Source organism: Salvelinus fontinalis, chromosome 10 (genome assembly GCF_029448725.1).
Source record: "Salvelinus fontinalis isolate EN_2023a chromosome 10, ASM2944872v1, whole genome shotgun sequence".
In the NCBI taxonomy this organism is placed as follows: domain Eukaryota; kingdom Metazoa; phylum Chordata; class Actinopteri; order Salmoniformes; family Salmonidae; genus Salvelinus; species Salvelinus fontinalis.
The window spans coordinates 33884504-33906182 of record NC_074674.1 but is presented as its reverse complement, the minus strand read 5'-3'; the positions used below and the strand labels follow the sequence as shown (position 1 = coordinate 33906182).

Here is a 21679-nt window from a genome sequence, read left to right as displayed (position 1 = left end):
GCCCCCAGTGATGCATTGGGCAGACTACACCACCCCCTGTAGAGCCCTGCGGTTGCGAACGGTGCAATTGCCATACTGGGCGGTGATACAGCCCGACAGGATGCTCTCAATGGTGCATCTGTAGAAGTCTGTGAGGGTCTACGGGCCAAAATGAATTTCTTCAGCTTCCTGTGGTTGAAAAGGCGCTGAGAAGCTGTTTATCAGTCTCTTGGTCCCAGCTTTGATGCATCTGTACTGTCTCTGCCTTTTTAGATGGTAGTGCTTCCTCTCCTCTGCAGCCCTGTGGATGGGATCGTGCTTTCTCTGCATTCTCCTGCAGTCCACGATCAGCTCCTTTGTTTTTGTTTTTTCTGGCACCACTCTGCCAGGGGTCTCACCTCCTCCCTATAGGCTGTCTCGTCATTGTTGGTAATCAGGCCTATCACTGTTGTGTCGTCAGCAAACCTGATGATTGAGTTGGCCACGTAGTCATAGGTGAACAGGGAGTACAGGAGGGGGCTGAGCACTTACCCATGTAGGGCCCCCGTGTTTAGGATCAGCGTAGTAGAGGTGTTGTTGCCGACCTTCTTCACTTGGAGTCGGCCCATCAGGAAGCCCATGACCCAGTTGCACAGGGAGGGGTTCAGACCCTTAGGGGGTTCAGCTTAATGATGGGCTTGAAGACTGAGCTGTAGTTGATGAACAGCATTCTTACAAAGGTATTTCTCTTGTCCAGGTGGGATAGGGCAGTGTGCAGTGTGATGGCGATTGTGACGTCCATGGATCTGTTGGGGCGGTATGTGAATTGTAGTGGGTCTAGGGTGTCGGGTAAGGTGGAGGTGATATGGTCCTTAGCTAGCCTCTCAAAGCACTTCATGATGACAGATGTCTTCACTATTATTCTACAATGTAGAAATAGTGTTAAAAAACTGGAGTAGGTGTGTCCAAACTTTTGACTGGTACTGTACTGTACTGTGGTTTTGCCTCTTTGATTGCCTTACAGAGGTCATAGATGGTCTGTTTGTACACGTCCATGTTCCCAGTCACCTTGCCATGGTTGAATGTAGTGGTTCACACTTTCAGTTTTGGGAGAATGCTGCCATCTATCCACAGTTTTTGGTTGATTGGGAACAACATTCTCTATCGACTTCCTGCTGAATCCAGTCAGTGTTTACGTCAATATTATTCTCAGAGGCGACATGAACATTTCCCAGTCCGCATGATCAAAACAATCTTGAAGCATAGATTCCGAGTGGTCAGACCAACGTTGTACAGTCCTTACTTCATGTGCTTCCTGCTTAAGTTTTTGCCTATAGGTGAGGAGGAGCAGAATGGATGCAATGGCTACAGGGCGAGGGAGGGCCTTGTAGCCATCCCGGAAGAGAGAGTAGCAATGATTCAGTCCATGATGCGCGTGTAGGACAGGAAGTGTCTTGATAGAATTTCGGTAGCGTTTTCCTCAGATTTTGTTTATTAAAGTCCCAGGTTACAATAAATATGGCCTCAGGTTACATGGTTTCCAGTTTGCACATAGTCCAGTGTAGTTCCTTTAGAGCCATTGTGATGTTGTCTTGGGGAGGAATATACACGGCAGTGACAATGACCAAAGAAATTATCTTGATGGGTAATGTGGTCGGCATTTGATGGTGAGGTATTCCAAATCCGGAGAGCAAAAGGACTTGAATTGCTGTACATTACCACAATCACACCATGAGTTGTTAATAATGAAACAAACCCCTCTGCCTTTCTTTTTCGCAGAATGTTTGTTCTTCCTGTCCCGGGGATAATATATCCGGAGAGACCCATGATTCCGTAAAACAGAGTATGTTACAGTCCCTGTCGTCTGTCTCTCTGTAACTACAAATACCTAGGTGTCTGGTTAGACTGTAAACTCTCCTTCCAGACCCACATCAAACATCTCCAATCCAAAGTCAAATCTAGAATTGGCTTCCTATTCCGCAACAAAGCATCCTTTACTCATGCTGCCAAACATACCCTTGTAAAACTGACCATCCTACCAATCCTCGACTTCGGTGATGTCATTTACAAAATAGCCTCCAAAACCCTACTCAATAAATTGGATGCAGTCTATCACAGTGCCATCCGTTTTGTCACCAAAGCCCCATATACTACCCACCACTGCGACCTGTACACTCTCGTTGGCTGGCCCTCGCTTCATACTCGTCGCCAAACCCACTGGTTCCAGGTCATCTACAAGACCCTGCTAGGTAAAGTCCCCCCTTATCTCAGCTCGCTGGTCACCATAGCAGCACCTACCTGTAGCACGCGCTCCAGCAGGTATATCTCTCTAGTCACCCCCAAAACCAATTCTTCCTTTGGACGCCTCTCCTTCCAGTTCTCTGCTGCCAATGACTGGAACGAACTACAAAAATCTCTGAAACTGGAAACACCTATCTCCCTCACTAGCTTTAAGCACCAGCTGTCAGAGCAGCTCATTGATTACTGCACCTGTACATAACCCATCTACAATTTAGCCCAAACAACTACCTCTTTACCTACTGTATTTATTTATTAATTTATTTTGCTCCTTTGCACCCCATTATTTCTGTCTCTACTTTGCACTTTCTTCCAATGCAAACCAACCATTCCAGTGTTTTTTAGTTTTTATTTTATTTGCTGTGTTGTACTCACTTCGCCTCCATGGCCTTTTTATATTTTATTTATTTATACATATATCTGTTTGCCTTCACCTCCCTTATCTCACCTCACTTGCTCACATTGTATATAGACTTATTTTTTTTCACTGTATTATTGACTATTATTGTTTGTTTTTACTCCATGTGTAACTATGTGTTGTTGTATGTGTCGAACTGCTTTGCTTTATCTTGGCCAGGTCGCAATTGTAAATGAGAACGTGTTCTCAATTTGCCTACCTGGTTAAATAAAGATTAAATAAATAAAATAAATAAAAGGAGATCCTCACCCTGAGATCGTCTACTTTAGTGTCCAGGGACTGAACGTTAGCGAGTAATGTACTTAGAAGTGGTGGATGATATGCACGCCACTTGAGTCTGACTAGGGCCCTACTTCTTCTTCCTCTTTTCCGGCGTCAGCGTTTCGTTGCAGTCCCCGGGATGAATAGAGCTGCCTCGGGAAGTTCAAACAAAGGGTCCAGTTCAGGGAAGTCGAATTTCTGCTCAAATTTCTGGTAAGTGACCACGATCTAATATCCAAAAGTTATTTTCAGCTTTAGGTAATAATACAAGTAACGTTCTGAGCAAATAATGTAAGAAAAAACACAAAACAAATACTGCAAAGTTGTCTAGGAGCTAGAAACAGGGTGAATGTGTATATTACAGTTCTTTCATCCATAGCTCTGTCTATGAATTTGAAAGTTGTTACATTTCTCTAGGCCCATCTCTCAGATTTATACCAAAACAGTGGCGGGATGCCCGCTTTGTGATTAAATTAAGGATTATAGCCTCAGACATGTCATTGGATTCCCTTGAGCACTGATGTGTGTCCATGAAGTGGCCCCTTCAGCTGAATTGCTGCTTCAGTTATCAAGGAGGTCTGTAGTCTACGGATGGAAGACTGCGTGTGAGATCAGATGCTCTGTACAGTACATTGACATGGTGCCTAGGCTTGGGCGGTATACCGCGGTATATACAGTATACCAGGGTATTTGGAAATAGTAATGGGATAGTTTTTCAAGACCTTCAATACCATTTAAACTATTTAATTGAAGTTTAAAAAATGTATTTTAATATTTGTAGCTACTTTTAATGTAAATACCTACAGTGCAATACGTTAGGAGATAAAGCAGATTGCGTTCTTCATTTCACCTATCACATAATTTTTAAATTTGAACCCTACCGGTAGTCCCCAGTCACATGGTGTTTGTTTACAAGCACACAAGGACAACAGACCAGATCCTTGTGAGTCAGTCACTGCAGCACACGCCAGGTGATCTACCTACAGTATAGAATATTAACTATTAAGTTAACGGTCTAAAATGTGCTAAATGCTCTGCAGTTGTGCATTTGGTTTGCTTATTTAGTAGCTAGTTGTCTAGCTAAGTGGTTAGCTTCTTGCAAAATCAAGCTTATCTTGGTAACAGCAGGGAATCACCTTCCTTGCTGTCTAATATTTTTTTGTGCATGCAGCAAACTCTGAGTAGCATTTTTTGTTCCTTGTATAACTTTAGGAGCTGGGATGTCTGTCCTGCAAATAGTTTGTCAGAGACTGTATAAAATGATTGCAATGCGCTCTTTAGCATTTAGCTAGCATTCGCTATAGAATTTTACATGTACTTGTTAGTGTTGCTAATCTTCGGATTACAGTGGCACAGTGGGGTTTGAAAATAGCACCCCTTGTGTTCAGTGCCGGTATTACCGAGTATCCTGAGATAGCAAAATGTCAGTATGAAGGTATGACAAGTCTAATGTGGCCCCTGATCAGAGCAGCCAATTTTCTAGAGCAGTGTTCCTCACTCGATATCCGTGAGGACATAAAGGTGCAACTATTATCTATTGACTGTCCTAATTACCACACCATGCCACTGATGAATGCTAGATATCATGCCCTGGACTTGAGCACAATGAAACTATTGAATATTGAAACTTAAATGTAAAATGTACATTTATGTTCTAAGTCATTTAGCAGACACACTTACAGAGAGCAACTTACAATTAGTGCATTCATTTTAAGGTAGCTAGGTGAGACAACCACATATCACAGTCATAGTAAGTATTTTGCAGCTGTTTAAGAAAATTAAACTTAAAGACTATTTCCAGTAAGTGCAGGTTTTCCTTTTTCCAATGGAATATCAATCTCTGATTTGAAATGTCCTAACCTATATGGTATAACCACAGCTCACTGATGAAAAGATGTATTGTTTTCATGATGTCATGTTTTTTTAAATGCAGTACATGTCTGGGCTTTGAATTGCATTTACATTTTGTGCTCCCTCAGTATTTGATCATGTTCTGACCTTGGTGGTTTGAGAGGACAGACTATTGCCGTACATTGGCTTTAGTGTCTATTAAGATCTTTCTGTTTCTTCGTGTCCAGTGGTGTTAGTAACAGAACTGGACATGCACTAGACATGAAGAAACAGAAGCCTGTTAGTAGCCTGTTACGACTCTGATCAGAGTTCTTACTTGGTTTGGATGAATAAATGCGCTGATGCCTTGTTTTATCCTTCATCTCACAGTCCTTTGGTTCTGGCTTTCAGTTGCCTTTCACCCATGTAAACTTGTTTAAACTCTGACTAACAAGTATGGTCACAAAATGATCAGTATCCAATTTGAGGCTGCATTTGATCAGTCACCCATTGCAGCCCCGAACAATCCTGATATTCTGAGGCATCAAAATTAAATCCATTACAGGAGAGGCAATTTCCTCCTATAATCTCTTTTCCCATGATTCTCTGACTCATAGTTGGAGGAAAAACTCATCTGAGAGAAAATCACGCAGCCTCCAATACTTCTTGCAGTTTCTGAAATTATGATTCAAACTGTGTATTGGAAATGATGATTCAAGATACTGTGTAAATGAAGCCCTGAGGTCATTAAACCAATACAGTATGCCAGGGCCCTCACCTTCATTAAGAGTACACCAACAGAGCTGGCCAAGCATCCACTGCAATTTACAGACTCATCACTTTCAACTAAATGGTAATTCCATTGGTACGGTTAGCATGTCCCTCCGAAAGCCTACAGAGAACCCTCTCTCCTATTAGATCACTTACACACCATTTGGTGGCTTGCATGAGCACACGTGCCGCTCCATAGGGAGGAAATCAATAGACACACCTGGACTTCCGGGAACATTCCCCAGATGTAACATATAATCTGGGGCAGGACCATTTTACCTCATGCTTTGGGCTCATTGACATCTCCGCATGACGGCTACGCTAATTAGCACACGTCGGCACAACATAGATCTCAGAACGGACGTGGAGCGATAAAACCCACCCTAGTGTCTAGGGCTTTTAAAGAGCGCCTGGCAGAGAGACGTGGCCACGCGTCTCAGATTGATCATCAGGTCATTACTGGTCATTAAACGTGACATCCTGTTCAGCCGTAACCTGATTTTCCCTTATCACATGGATCTGACATAATATAGGGCCTGCCAGGAGTCCACCTTTCCAAGGTGGGGCTAATGCTCTCTAGAAACCACTTGCCTGACAGAGATTAATCAACAAGCCTATTAGATAAATAGAGTAAAACAAATTGTTATGCCCCTGCCTGCCTCTGTAGGCATACCGAGGGGAATTAAGAAAGAACATGAGAGGTGCAATGACAAAGGACTACAATGACTTACAGACACAGAGACATGCACACACACACACACACACACACACTTATTTTATATTCATCACGATGCCTAGCTAACATAACCATGACATAAAATAGTCTGAGCCAGGTTTTTATCTGGCACCCTCTCTATCCAATGATATAATGCTACACTTAGAGACTACGGCTACTTTTTCATCTGATTTTGGGATGAACACATTGAGCTTGTGCCTCCCAGTGTTCTACTTCTGCCACAATCATCAGTGAGAGGAACATCTCATAAAAGGATGAATACTGGCAGCTCAACTTATTCTAATGCCATTTTCAACCGCAACATTCTACTTCAAGGCCGTTGCAGAATGTTAGTACATTCCACAGAACCTTCTTTTCATAGTCGAAGGCATGAAACAAGGTTCTGGTGTAAGCATAGCTACCACATCAGGGTTGCGCTGCAAATAAAAAGGTATCCAAATTCCCCCAGCTTTTCCCTGTTGCTAAAATACTGTAAATTGATGGCATCGAGCTCCTCCGAGGTCAGTTCATTTAAAAGCAACTAATTTAAAATCATCTAAAACAGAGGTTGGCTCTTTCATAAGACTGAGTTGGATTCTGGCGGCCACGGCAGAGTCAGCTGTCATCTTCCTTGGCGGGGCGACAAGTTGATATTTCATTTGAATGCACAGTGCTCTTGTGGTGCGCTGACACAAAGGCTATTACCCAGAGTGCCCATGTTAATAGAGCGGCCAGCACCGTGAGAGCTGCACCGTGGAGCACTTCAGAGAACCCAAAAATATTGCATATAGCCAAAGCCCTCAGCATATAACATGGGTCAGATACGGTATAGGATGTCTAAAAAAACAACTTATTCAATCACACTCAGTAATAGATTTCCTGGATAAGTATAAATCAATATGGACATTAAACTTCTAGCAATGGGGAAATAAAATGTGGTCTTAAGATAACATGGCTCAAAATGGTTTATTTGTAATGTGTCTTTGAAATGAAGAATAAGATACTCAATTTGTATGTTAAGAGCTCCGTAAAAAACGTCAATGTCAGTGATTATCACTGGTGTGAAGTACGTAAGTGCTTGCTGTTTGGGGTTTTAGGCTGGGTTTCTGTACAGCACTTTGTGACATCAGCTGATGTAAGAAGGGCTTTATAAATTAATTTGATTGATTAAGTAAAAAATACGTTGTCGTTGTTTGGGGTATCTGAAATGTACTTTACTATTTATATTTGAAAATTGTTATTTTACTTCACTACATTCCTAAAGAAATTTCTGTACTTTTTACTCCACACATTTTCCCTGACACCCAAAAGTAGTCGTTACATTTTGAATGCTTAGCAGGACAGGAAAATGGTTGAATTCACATCACAAAAACATCCCTGGTCATCCCTGCTGCGTGATCTGGCGGACTCACTAAACAGATGCTTCGTTTGTAAATTATGTCTGAGTGATGGGGCGTGCCCCTGGCTATGCATAAATAAAATAAAATGGCGCTGTCTGGTTTGCTTAATATAAGGACATTGAAATTATGTATACTTTTACTTTTGATACTTACGTATATTTAAAACCAAATACTTTTAGACTTTTACTCAAGTAGTAATTTACTGGATGACTTTCACTTTTACTTGAGTAATTTTCTACTAAGGTATCTTTACTCAAGTATGACAATTGGGTACTTTTTCCACCACTGGTGATTATGAACCAGGTAGTTTGGGTCCTGGATGCTGATTGGCTGAAAGCAGTCTTATATCAAACATAAAAAATTGGGTGGTTCGAGCCCTGAATGCTGATTAACTGACAGCTATGGTATATCAGACTGCATACCATGGGTACGACAAAACATAGATTTTTACTGCTCTAATTACGTTGGAAACCAGTTTATAATAGCAATAAGGAACCTCAGTGGTTTGTGGCATATGGCCAATATACCACTGCTAAGGGCTATATCCAGGCACTCCGCGTTGCATCGTGGTTAAGAACAGCCCTTGCCGTGGTATATTGGCCATAGACCATACCACCTCGGGACTTATTGCTTAAGTAGAACATCTCTGGTATTCTACCCTGAGCTGCTGCATACATGTAAACATGCTCTCCTCTATAGTGGGTAGTTACCAGGGGTTAAAAGAATAACAAAATGGAGGACTATTAAAAACAGCAAGATCAAACACTTCCTTTATAGTACATTACCCCAGGCTAACTCAAGGTCTCTGGTGTTAAGGTTAGTGAGTGGATAAGGAAAGTAATGGACGCAAGAGAATCCACAGTCTAGAATCATCCATTGTTAGTGTCTCTTTGCGACACAAGAGCAGACAGCTTAAAGTATGTTATAATGCTGAGTAGTGTTGCACGGTATTCTTTTGATGCTAGAACATGAAAAACGGTTCGGTACTAGAATTGTTGTTACTTTCAGTACTTCTGTCAAATGTGTCTCACGTCAGATACAGATTGAGAGGATCGAGTCTGTCTAGTAATTTGTCTGAGTATTTTCAGGGGGATCAGTAGTAAGCTAGCCAGGCTACTTGTACATGCAGTTGACATAGCAAGAGCAACTTTTGAAGAGCAAGCGAGAAAGGGAGAAAATGTTGACAGAATGACTTCTAACAAAAACATTATCTCTCGCCCGCATCTAGTTTACAAAACTGTCTCCAGAAGTGAACTACGGTAAGGATGATGAGGGCCAGCCCACCAAAACAAATAAGAAAGAGGTGTTACAAAGCAGTGCAGCGCAAGTGAGGTTTAGTTCCAAAACGACATAAAAACTATTTTACAAATGACATTTGCACTGTAACGTTATTCTTCTAAATTAAAAAAAGATCAATGCCGACAGATAATTGGTTCGTATGACATTACATTTTTTCCCTTTTTTTGTCATTTAGCAGACACTCTTATCCAGAGTGACTTACAAATAGTGCAATCATCTTAAGATAACTAGGTGAGACAACAACACATCACAATTGTATCAAGTAAATTTATCAGCAAGGTCAGTGTAAGTGGGAAAAAATAAGTACCTTTTTGGGGGGTACTTCTTTATTATTTAAGATACTCTTCAAAGAGATAGGGTGAAGTTCCCCTTGCCGATCCAAGTGGGGAGCCAGCCAACAGAGATTTGCAGTAGTCTAGACGGGAATTGACAAGTGCCTGGATTAGGACCTGCACCGCTTCCAGTGTGAGGAAAGGTCGTACTCTACGGATGTTGTAGAGCATGAACCTGCAGGAGCGAGTCACTGGTTTGATGTTTGCAGAGAACGACAGGGTGTTGTCCAGGGTCACACCAAGGTTCTTTGCACTCTGGAAGGGGAACATCGTGGAGTTGTCAATCGTGATGGAGAGGTCTTGAAGTGGACAGGCCTTTCCCGGGAGGAAGAGCAGCACCTCCGTTTTGTCAAGGTTGAGCTTGAGGTGGTGGGCCGATATCCAAACTGAGATATCTGCCAAGCGCGCAGAAATGCCTGTCGCCACCTGGGTGTGAGAAGGGGGGGATATTTTTGTCTCTGTAAAATTAATATATGTGAGAAATGGCAGTGGAAACTCCTTTATACGCAAATACTGATATAATAACCATTATATTGAAGTAAACTTGGAGTCAAGTGATGATATAGTGTGTGGTCCTCCCACTATGACTTGGAAAACATGAAGTTTATTAGGTTACAGATGAAAGAAGTTATGATGAACTTCACAGTGTGGTGAAAGTGCACGGTGATGAGCTTGATGCTCCTTTACAATAAATATCCAGGTTCTTATTCTGGTGACTTGATGATCGATGCCTGGCTGCCTTTTGACAAATCTCATAACGTAGGCTTATACCCCGCACTGTATCTGCGAGCTATTGGCTAGAATGCAGGTGTCAATACCAGAATGTGCACACTAGGTATATAACGCCACATTTTTTGTGAGAAAACCATCAGTAGAGTTGAAAATGCGACGGAAACTCTTATGTGCATTACATCATCACACACAGCCTTTTATCCGCAACAAGTACATTTGATGGAAACTAGGGTTGCACATTTTGGGGATTATTCAGAGGTGTAAAATTTTCATGGGAATATATGGGAATTAATGGAAATATATGAGAATAATACTAATACAATTTTAATGGAGATTTTTTTTGCATTGGATATATTTACCATATCATATGGAGACAGAAACAAAAACCTTTTACCTTATCATAAGTAGAGATAATTGCAACACTTCCAATAGAAATTTTAAAAACAATTTAGTTATGAATTGAACTTTAATTAAATGAGTTGACTCTTCACATGGAATGATTTCACTGAACAACAAAAGAAAGGGATTATTGAATGATCCCAATGATCCATTGTATCTTCCCCCAAAAAATTCAACATACATCTTTAAAATGATAGTCCAGAAACTAAAGCTTTGGTTGTCTTCCTCTCAGGCTTCCATGTTTCTCTGTGGACCTCCTCAATGTACACCTCTTGAACATCAGACTCTGAGGCCTCATCTTCACTGTCACTTTCAACCTTGTTGAGGATGGCTCGTTGTCAGGCTCAAAAAGCCTCACTTTGTATTGGTCAGCCTGTTGCGTGCTTTGGTGTGTGTGTTCCCAAACAAGGACCAGTTGCGCTCTGAGGCGGCTGATGTTGGTGAGATTTGGAGGATGATGGAGGCAACAGGGGAAAGCGCCTCAGATCCACAAAGTCACTTCCACCAGGAGGCTGATGAGATATGTTGGCATGACTGCCATATTGCATCTACATCCCAAAGCCCTTGCTTGGAAGTGTACTTCGCCAGACTGCCAAGAACATTGCCCTCATCCAGGCCAAGGTGGAGAGACACGGTAGTGATGACACCATAGGCCGTGTTGATCTCTGCACCAGACAGGATGCTCTTGCCAGGATACTTGGGCTCCAACTTGTACGCTGCGGCGTGTATGGGCTTCAGGTAGAAGTCTTCACTCTTTTTGATATTTCAGAACTGCAGTTTCCTCTGCTTGGAGCAACAGTGAAGTGGGCAGGGCAGTACAGATTTCTTCTCTGAACATCAGAAAGGATGACATTGTCTCCCTCAATCCGTGCAATGGCTACTGCTATAGGTTTCAGGAGTTTCAGGCTGCTTACCACTCTCTCCCAAAATACACCATCCAGGAGAATCCTCTTGATGGGGCTGTCCATATTGGCAGACTGTGATATGACCATTTCTTGGAGACTCCTTCCCCTCCAGGAGACTATCAAACATGATGACAACACCACCCCAACGGGTGTTGCTGGGCAGCTTCAATGTGGTGCTCTTATTCTTCTCACTTTGCTTGGTGAGGTAGATTGCTGCTATAACTTGATGACCCTTCACATACCTAACCATTTCCTTGGCTCTCTTGTAAAGTCTATCCATTGTTTTAGGCCAAGTGCCAGATGATTCTGCATCTTTGTTGCATTCTTCACATATGATTTGGCACAGTATTTGCAAATGTACACAGCTTTTCCTTCTACATTAGCTGCAGTGAAATGTCTTCACACATCAGATAGTGTGGCATTTTCTGTGGCATTTTCCTATAAAGATTTTAAAAAGGAGTAATAAAAAAACAAATACAATTCCATGTACAGATAAATAGTTAAGCAGTTAGATTAAACAACTCTTTTGTTGATAAATGTTTTAAATGATAAATGTTTTAAAATGAAACATGTATGGAAACTGGTGAATTAACACTCTTCAGTTAGCAGGCTCAAGCAAGCTAAAACCCACATGGTAGCAAAAGGTAACTAGCAGAAATTGTTAACAAGTTAGAAATTATTTGAACACACTTTGCTGTAGGCTACTATTTACTAGTTCATGTAATCATGTATGTCATATAAAATATATTCACCACACCCAGTATTGTAATCAAAATCTAACAGAAAGCATGTAGTCCTTGGCTCAGACAGTGTAGCAGTGGGCTCAATAGCATCTCATTAGTGTGCAAGATCTTGAGAATCAGCTGTACATGCGATGAAAGAATGCATGCAGAGGGTTGCAATTCCATTGATTTGGGGATAGTTTAACCAAAATATGCAACACGACCCATAATTGCCGTATGTGTATCCCACAAAAAAGGTTCACTGGTATAAGCTAACTTTTTTGATGAATTTAAGCAAAATTTCCAAGAAAATTTCAGACCCTTTGCAACCCTAATGGAAACACATCTCTGCTGGGAAAAATTTGTTTTTATGCGGATTTTAGAACATTTGCATGAAAATCGCCATTTAGATGGAAACCTAGCTACTAACATGAACATACAGTATATTCTGCATGACATTCATGTGAGCATTATAATATGATTACAACAAAAAATGTTGTGTGAAATGCTCTCTATGACAACAATATACTGTATATAGACTACTTCGCGTTTCTCTGGCCTTTCTAACAGTACCCAGCCAGCAGCCCTGTGAAGGCATTGCACCCTGGGAGTTGAAAAGCACTGAAAATAATTGTAGTATGCTGTGTAAAATCCATTGTAGACTATTGCAATATCGAAGCTTCAGAAATTAGCTTCAAAGTTGTTTTGGAACTAAACTCTTCATTTAATACATTAAATCATATATTTGTAATGAATAATGAATCTTAGATCTAATAAATGTAATTTGACCCAATATTATGGCCATAGATTAGCAAATAATTAACCCTGCTATATATCAAATTACATTTTTAAACAGTTGATGTAAAAAATAAATAAAAATACTTTGTATGCTCTGAGTCCCAAAAATAGTGTTCTGTTATTTAATATGGCGTTATATTTTTTAAAGAAATTGAATGTAGAAGATATTCTATTTGTTATTTTAGTTGTTCTACCAGTTATCTACCAGTCAACATTGTGCAATGTTTAAAAAAATTAAGCCAGTGGTTATTCTGTGACTAGCTAATAAGCTTTCTTTATTTTTTTGGTGATATTGTTTCGGCATTGAGTATCGTGATACTAAACCTAGTATCTGTATCGAAGTCAACATTCGGGTTTCACGACAACACTAGTGCTGAGCCAAGGTCTGGCTTAGTAGCACTGTATGTGATATACTGCATTACTGAGTGTATTCACTCAGATTTAAGACACATAAAATGAAACAGACTTTCAAGCCACATAAGCCTGGGACATATTACCAATGCAGGACTGCCATCATGCAACACAGATTAATTGGTCACACTTAAATTGCAATATTGAAATGAAGTACCCTTTACACACTTTAAACCCATTATTTTACACCCATTTATTTTACACATTAATTTAGAAATTGGAGAGAGCTGTAATTCCCGTTCACAGTAGAAGAAGGGAGCAGTATAAAATCGACTGATTTATGATAAAAACAGATTTTATAGGTAGAGCTAACAGAAGTGTAGCAGCAAAGGCAGAGGTAGTGGAGGCAGAGGTAGAGGAGCTAAAGCTACACTCCTCGAAAAAAGGGTTCCAAAATGGTTCTCCTTCCAAAAGGAAACCCTTTTTGGTTCCAGGTAGAACCATTTTTGGTTTCAGGTAGAACCCTTTTGGATTCCATGTAGAACCCTCTGTGGAAAATGTTCTTCATGGAACCCAGAAGGGTTCTTCAAAGAGTTCTCCTATGGGGACAGCCAAAGAACCATTTAAGGTTCTAAATACTGTAGCACCTTTTTTCTACGAGTGTATAGCACAGCAAGAGCTTTAGACGTATAGTATAGGAGCTGGTTAATCAGAGAGAGGAACTCAGCCTGGATTACAGTGCATAAATTAGAGCCTTAAATGAAATGAGGACCAACGAGGACCAAGCTCAATGATTATTATTTATTTTTTTACCTTTATTTAACTAGGCAAGTCAGTTGAGAACAAATTCTTAATTTCAATGACGGCCTAGGAACAGCGGGTTACCTGCCTTGTTCAGGGGCAGAACAACAGATTTTTACCTTGTCAGCTCAGGGATTCGATCTTGCAACCTTTCGGTTACTATTCCAAGCTCTAACCACTTGGCTACCTGACGCCCAATTCTGTGTGGCTGGAATGAGGCAGATTTGGAACATCTCTGACCTGCCGAAGCAGAACTGAGAGAGAGAGGCCAACCCACACACAACCCTGGAATCGGAGTGGGAGGCTGGGGAAGGGATTTGCACAGCATAATAAATTATTTCAGAAAAAAACATATCGGGGAAGGCTCAAGAGAAGAGCAAGAGCTGCCTTCTGCACTCTCTTTGACTACCTTTGGGGGGGAACTAGCTTGCATTTAACTTTTTATGTTTCTGTGCCATAACTGTGCTTATTAGTATTTGTCAGTGCAGATGATATAATAGTATAGTAGTGGGTACATTTTTCCATATGATATTCTAAATTATGCAAAGCGATATTTTCCAGAATTCCATAATTCCAGTAGAAAACAACTCAAGGGTTAAAAGTTAATGCCCAGATTAAACTGCACAATTATGAGCATTAAGTGCTGATTAGCTAATATAATCACAAGAATGAAAAGATTATATATAATTCTAGGGTTTCATTACCCATTATCAATGAGCAGCCTTGCAGCTTAACCAACAACTTATTTTTTTAAAGCAGACAGGTATGAAGCTTTATAGATGCTTATTATAAGCATCTATGAGGGGGTCATACATGCTTATGACAAGTTTTGCAATGCATTATAACCACATTATAGTTTTTTTATTTTACCAGGCAAGTCAGTTAAGAACAAATTCTCATTTTCAATGGCGGCCTAGGAACAGTGGGTTAACTGCTAACTTGTTCAGGGGCAGAACGACAGATTTTTACCTTGTCAGCTCGGGGATTCAAACTTGAAACCTTTCGGTAACTAGTCCACTGCTCTAACCATTAGGCTACCTGCCGCCCCATAATGCTTTATACCTGTTTGCTTTATGTTCATACGACAAAGCTTTAGAATAAATAATAAGGAATACATTGCAACTAAATCAAAAATAGACCCCTCCATTGTTTCTTTGAAATCCCAACCACAAAGTGTGTTAAAAATGTCCATAAAAGAACATATCTGTAAGTACTTTATCCAGTAGGAGATTAAGTAGGTGGCTACATTAAGCCATATGTGATTCCAGATCTCAACGAAGCTGAGAGCAGTTACTGCATGTCTTGTTTTAGTACACATGCAAGGCGGAGGGGATTAAACATGCATCCACACTACACTTTGTTTAACAAGCACAATGAGCCAGGAACAAGTAACTGAGCATGGCAGCAGACAGATAGAGGAACCATTCTACATCAGACAGCTGGCAATTAGACCATGTCATCTTATAGCCCCAATGGTTTCTCTCACCTATCTGTCATGGTTTTCAACAGTCATTTGTAGGTAAGACCCACCAATGAAATGTTGATTGGTCTTACATTTCCCACCACACCAATTCTTAAGAGGCCCTTGAGACATGCGTCAATGGATCTGTACAGTCATTGGGTAGGGATGGGATTTTAAGTAGAAGGTAGTATAACTGTTTTCATTTGCTCCATCACAGTTAAAGGTAAAAGGGCTTGATATACAGGTCTCAATTGAAAAATATTATTAATCTCAAGAGACTTTCTGGTTAAATAAAGGTTAAATAAAAACAGCTGTTATTCATGTGAGTATTGATTTGTCTCATTGTGATGCAGGTTGCTATATGTATGAAGCATTCAGAATTCATACAAAGCGAAGCAAGTATATTTATGAAAGTTTCCCAGTGCTACTAATGAGAACCAATTAGTTTGTTGGATTTCAGTCCATCTTTCCTCTGACACATGAAGCTATGACACACGAGGCGAGTCAAATGTCACCATTATTAAAGCAAATGAATTCCTAATTTCTAGGACTTCCACCAGACTACAGTGCTGCCAGGTGTACAAAGATCATGCTTCAACAGACAAAATCAGGTCCTATCAAAATAACCCCCCTTCCTCCAGTCATGCAACCATACCAGCACTTGACATTTGTGACAGATGGGACAGCTCTTTCCACCCTTAATGTGGAGCCTGTCAGATCACTGGAACTTACATTTTGACGCACAGGTATCAGTAGGAATAACATATCCCATCAGAAAAGCTACCCATGGCATTGGTAGGTAGAAATGTATGCCTAAAGCCCCAGTCAGACTATCTCTCCCCTGCTATCCATACTGAGGAGTTAGAGTGAACTTAATGTGCAGTGATGTGGCCGGCAGCAGCTGATAACTCCGTGAGGAATCTATCTCTAGCCACTGATTAAAGGAGTCGATAGCCGAAGCAGTAATTGGGTTTAAAGGTTCAATGCAGCCGTTTTCTTTTATCTCAATAGCTTCTTAGAAAAATATTATTTCTCAAGGAAGAATTTTGCTAGGACTGTCTGGTGTCTGGGAGTAGTCAGAGAGTGGCTTAATTGGAGGAGCCTAATGGGAGGGATGTGTAACATGAAAACTAGATATTATTGGCAGAGAGGAGCAGGTTGCCTATATACACAGACTTGAAATCATTGGCCACTTTAAAAAATGCAAGTCACTGTAATAATGTAACTTTAATCATGTTTAAATATTTTGCACTCATCTCATATGTATATACAGTATTCTATACTATTCTACTGTATCTTAGTCTATGCCGCGGTGACATTGCTCGTCCGTGTATTTATATATTCTTATTTTTTAAATATTTTTGTACCCCCTTTTTCTCCCCAATTTCGTGGTATCCAATTGTTAGTAGTTAGTGTCTTGTCTCATCGCTACAACTCCCGTACGGGCTCGGGAGAGATGAAGGTCGAGAGCCATGCGTCCTCCAAAACACAACCCAACCAAGCCGCACTGCTTCTTAACACAGCGCGCATCCAACCCGGAAGCCAGCCGCACCAATGTGTCAGAGGAAACACCGTACATCTAGTGACCTGGTCATCGAGCACTGTGCCCAGCACGCCATAGGAGTCGCTAGTGCACGATGAGACAAGGATATCCCTACTGGCCAAACCCTCCCTAACCCAGACGACGCTAGGCCAATTGTGCGTCGCCCCATGGACCTCCCGGTTGCGGACGGCTGCAACAGAGCCTGGGCTTGATCCCAGAGTCTCTGGTGGCACAGCAAGCAAGCACTGCGATGCAGTGCTTTAGACCACTGCGCCACCCGGGAGACCCCATATTTATATATTCTTAATTCTATTCCTTTACTTACAGTTGAAGTCGGAAGTTTACATACACTTAGGTTGGAGTCATTAAAACTCGTTTTTCAACCACTCCATACATTTCTTGTTAACAAACTACTTCGAGGCCTACCTTCAAACGCAGTGCCTCTCTGCTTGACATTATGGGAAAATCAAAAGAAATCAGCCAAGACCTCAGAAAATACATTGTAGACCTCCACAAGTCCGGTTCATCCTTGGGAGCAATTTCCAAATGCCTGAAGGTACCAGGTTCATCTGTACAAATAATAGTACGCAAGTATAAACACCATGGGACCACGCAGCCGTCCTACTGCTCAGGAAGGAGACGCATTCTGTCTCCCAGAGATGAACGTACTTTGGTGCGAAAAGTGCAAATCAATCCCAGAACAACAGCAAAGGACCTTGTGAAGATGCTGGAGGAAACAGGTACAAAAGTATCTATATCCACAGTAAAACGAGTCCTATATCGATATTACCTGAAAGGCTGCTCAGCAAGGAAGAAGCCACTGCTCCAAAACCGCCATAAAAAAAGCCAGACTACGGTTTGCAACTGCACATAGGGACAAAGATCGTACTTTTTGGAGAAATGTCCTCTGGTCTGATGAAACAAAAATAGAACTGTTAGGCCATAATGACCATCATTATATTTGGAGGGAAAATGGGGATGCTTGCAAGCCAAAGAACACCATCCCAACCGAACTGTGAAGCACGGGGGTGGCAGCAGCATGTTGTGGGGGTGCTTTCATGCAGGAGGGACTGGTGCACTTCACAAAATAGATGGCATCATGATGTAGGAAAATTATGTGGATATATTAAAGCAACATCTCAAGACATCAGACAGGAAGTTAAAGCTTGGTTGCAAATGGGTCTTCCAAATGGACAATGACACCAAGCATACTTCCAAAGTTGTGGCAAAATGGCTTAAGGACAACAAAGTCAAGGTATTGGAGTGGCCATCACAAAGCCCTGACCTCAATCCCATAGAAAATGTGTGGGCAGAACTGAAAAAGCATGTGTGAGTAAGGAGGCCTTCAAACCTGACTCAGTTACACCAGCTCTGTCAGGAGGAATGGGCTAAAATTCACCCAACTTGTTGTGGGAAGCTTGTGGAAGGCTACCCGAAAAGTTTGACCCAAGTTAAAAAATGTAAAGGCAATGCTACCAAATACTAATTGAGTGTATGTAAACTTCTGACCCACTGGGAATGTGATGAAATAAATAATAGCTGAAATAAATAATTCTCTCTACTATTATTCTGACATTTCACATTCTTAAAATAAAGTGGTGATCCTAACTGACCTAAGACAGGCAATTGTTACTAGGATTACATTTCAGGAATTGTGAAAAACTGAGTTTAAATGTGTTTGGCTAAGGTGTATGTAAACTTGCGACTTCAACTGTAGATTTGTGTGTATTGGGTACAAGCAATTGTTAGATATTGCTGCACTGTCAGAACTAGAAGCACAAGCAGTTCGCTACACACACACTAACATCTGCTAAACACGTGTACATGACCAATACGATTTCATTTGGACATTTATTGTCATGAGTCTTGTCCTGGAGACAGAACTGGGCGATGTCCCCTTGGATAGGCCAGCTGCAAAATCACAATTAGCTATATTGTATAAATTCATGAAAACAAAAATGTGCTTTTTGGTCTTAAGGTTAGGGTTAGGCATTAGGGTTAGCAGTGTGGTTAAGATTAAGGTTAGGTTTAAAATATGATTGTATGACTTTGTGGCTGTGCTAGCTAGTAACCACTCTGCAGAGCTGCATCCAGAACAAGATTCATGACGAAAAACGCTAACCTGCCAGAGAGGAGGGAAAACTCTTTGTTATTCGTCTATTCACTTACACTGAGTATATCATATGCCAAACATTAGGAACACATTCGTCAGGACATGGACGCTACAAGGTGTTGAAAGTGTTCTACAGGGATTCTGGCCCATGTTGACTCCAATACTTCCCACAGTTGTGGCAAGTTGGTTGGATGTCCTTTGGCTGGTGGACCATTCTTGATACACATGGGAAACTGCTGAGTGTGAAAAACCCAGCAGCGTTGCAGTTTTTGAAACATACTACCATACCCCCGTTCAAAAGCACTTAAATATTTTGTTTTGCCCATTGAATGGCACACATACACAATCCATGCCTCAATTGTCTCAAGACTTGTCTCAAGACTACTGCCCTTTATCTGCACTGGTTGAATTGTATTTAACAGGTAACATCAATAAGGGATCATAGCTTTCATCTGGATTCACCTGGTCAGGCTGTCATGGAAAGATCAGGTGTTCTTAATGTTTTATATACTCAGTGTATACTGCCTGGTGATGCCACCCAGCCAAAGAAGCTGAAAGAAGCTCTTTTCAAACAACTCTCACACTAAATGTGCATTATCATAATTTTCACAATTTCACAGTATTATCCCAACCTCATAGTGTGGAAATATATATAAAATAGAAGAAAATAACGTTTTTGACTGCATTGCCCCTTTGACCTGCTGGGTCCTGCCTCACTGCTTAGTATTTAGAACCTAAGAACTGGCTGTACCAGGGTGCTGCAGACTGGCAGGGATAGCTCATCAGCTAGGTCCACACTGGATGACTAAGGTGGGCAGAGGTCAAATATATATATACACTGAAAAAAAATACAAATGAGACCAAACAGACGTTTAACCAATTAGGATTAACAATGGGGCAGCAGGTAGCCTAGTGGTAAGAACGTTGGACTAGTACCTGGAAGGTTGCAAGAGCGAATCCCCGAGCTGATAAGTTAAAATTCTGTCATTCTGCCCCTGAACAAGGCAGTTAACCCACTGTTCCTAGACCGTCATTGAAAATAAGAATTTCTTCTTAACTGACTTGCCTAGTAAAAAAAAGCGTAATCCTCATGCAGAGCAAAACTTTGGCAGAACTAGAATATCTCAAAAACTGTCCATAACGCATTAGTGCATTGCACATTAACAAATACATCGTTAAGCAATTAGCAACATCCAATGATCTGTAAACAAGTCCACCACACCTTTTATAGCCTTCCAATTAAAAGCAGCAGACACATGCGCATTTTTAAACAGTGGTATAATGGTTCATATTATGTCCATTACGCTTCGAATCTTGATTATGGCAAAATATTCATCTCATACCCTTCAATCTCCTGTTACCTGTGCAGACTGCAGCCACTCTACCCTTGTGAGAAAAAAATGTTCACTTGACTCAAATCATCAGCTCTTGATTGAAAGATAGTGCTTGACTATTAATTTATTAAATTGAACAGTACCAACGGGTCCCCGCCACAATCGTTTCGAAATCGGACGGTATCCACTCACCCATATCGGCGCCCCTGGCTTGTATGCGGTGTTCGGAGGCGTAATCCCCAGCACAGATCACTTCGCTGTTCTCCACCGTTCTCCAACACTCCGCTTCGTTCTTTCCGCGGGAAATGCGCGCAGCTCCTCACTAGACAAACACGAAGACTGGCTCACCTGCTCTCATGTTAAACAATTAATCCAAACGTTATTAGTTTATATACCCCAAATTCAAGTGTACCCCCATGACTAGGCTATCCACGATTTGTTAACTTTTAGTCATATTCAGAATGTCGTACAAGTTAGGCATGAATCTAGGTTATTTTCGACGTAGCCTAAAGACATTTTATTACCGACGCACTGAACTCATATTTTTGTTCGGATGTGGTTTAACCCACAGCAGGAATACACAACATAACGATAATGCTAAAGGCATGATGAAAAGTTTAAATAAAACTCTACATTTTGCTAAAAGAATAAGAACAGCCGTTGTCGATGCCCTCATAGGTGTCTTGCCACAAACATCCAGAGAAATCGTCGAATTCTGAGGGAGAGCAGAGAAATCAGGGCTGGCATTGTAGTGTGCAGTCTGATGCGAGCGTGCGCCCGTGATTGCGCGCGCCTGAGCTTGGCTGTGTCCCTGATGCCTGTGTGTGTGTGTGTGTATCAGGTAGAGCTGCAGCAGTGGAACCGACAGTTTAGTCTGCAGATGTCTCTGTCAAAGAACTGCTCTACACAGCTCATGGTTTCCGATTTATGTTTAATGCAACCCGTTTCTTTCTACCTCCTCCTCCCAAAACACTCTGTATCGGCCTACCGACTTGATTCAGAAGATAAACTCACACACATTGAGGAGTACTGAAGGCTATTTATATGTATGTCATCATTATGATTTACATGAAGCGATCATTATACCATGGGTCATCATAACTCACCGTAGGTAATTATAGGGGATGAAAATTGTAGACCTGCGAGTCAGATCTGAACAAGAAGAGACACATGCTGTTTGAAAAGCATCATGGGCCAAATTATTCTCATTAATCTGCCGGTCAGACAAGTCATCTTA

General features: G+C 41.2%; 1 protein-coding gene across 3 annotated transcripts in view; it reads right to left on the bottom strand.

Moving 5' to 3' along the window:
• LOC129864068 (leucine-rich repeat transmembrane neuronal protein 4-like) overlaps positions 1-21310 on the bottom strand; it is a 60174-nt gene extending 38864 nt beyond the window's left edge. Inside the window, exons 1-2 of one of the 3 annotated variants that reach the window (XM_055936646.1) lie at positions 21076-21310; positions 20635-20790 (exon numbers count right to left, since the gene is read on the bottom strand). In XM_055936646.1, coding sequence (XP_055792621.1) covers positions 20635-20638 — 4 coding nt within the window. In that variant the 5' untranslated portion in view covers positions 20639-20790; positions 21076-21310. Of the gene's footprint in view, positions 1-20634 lie in introns of all 3 variants that reach the window. The other 2 variants (XR_008761050.1, XM_055936645.1) reach the window with 2 other exon arrangements.
• Positions 21311-21679: the final 369 nt, after the last annotated feature.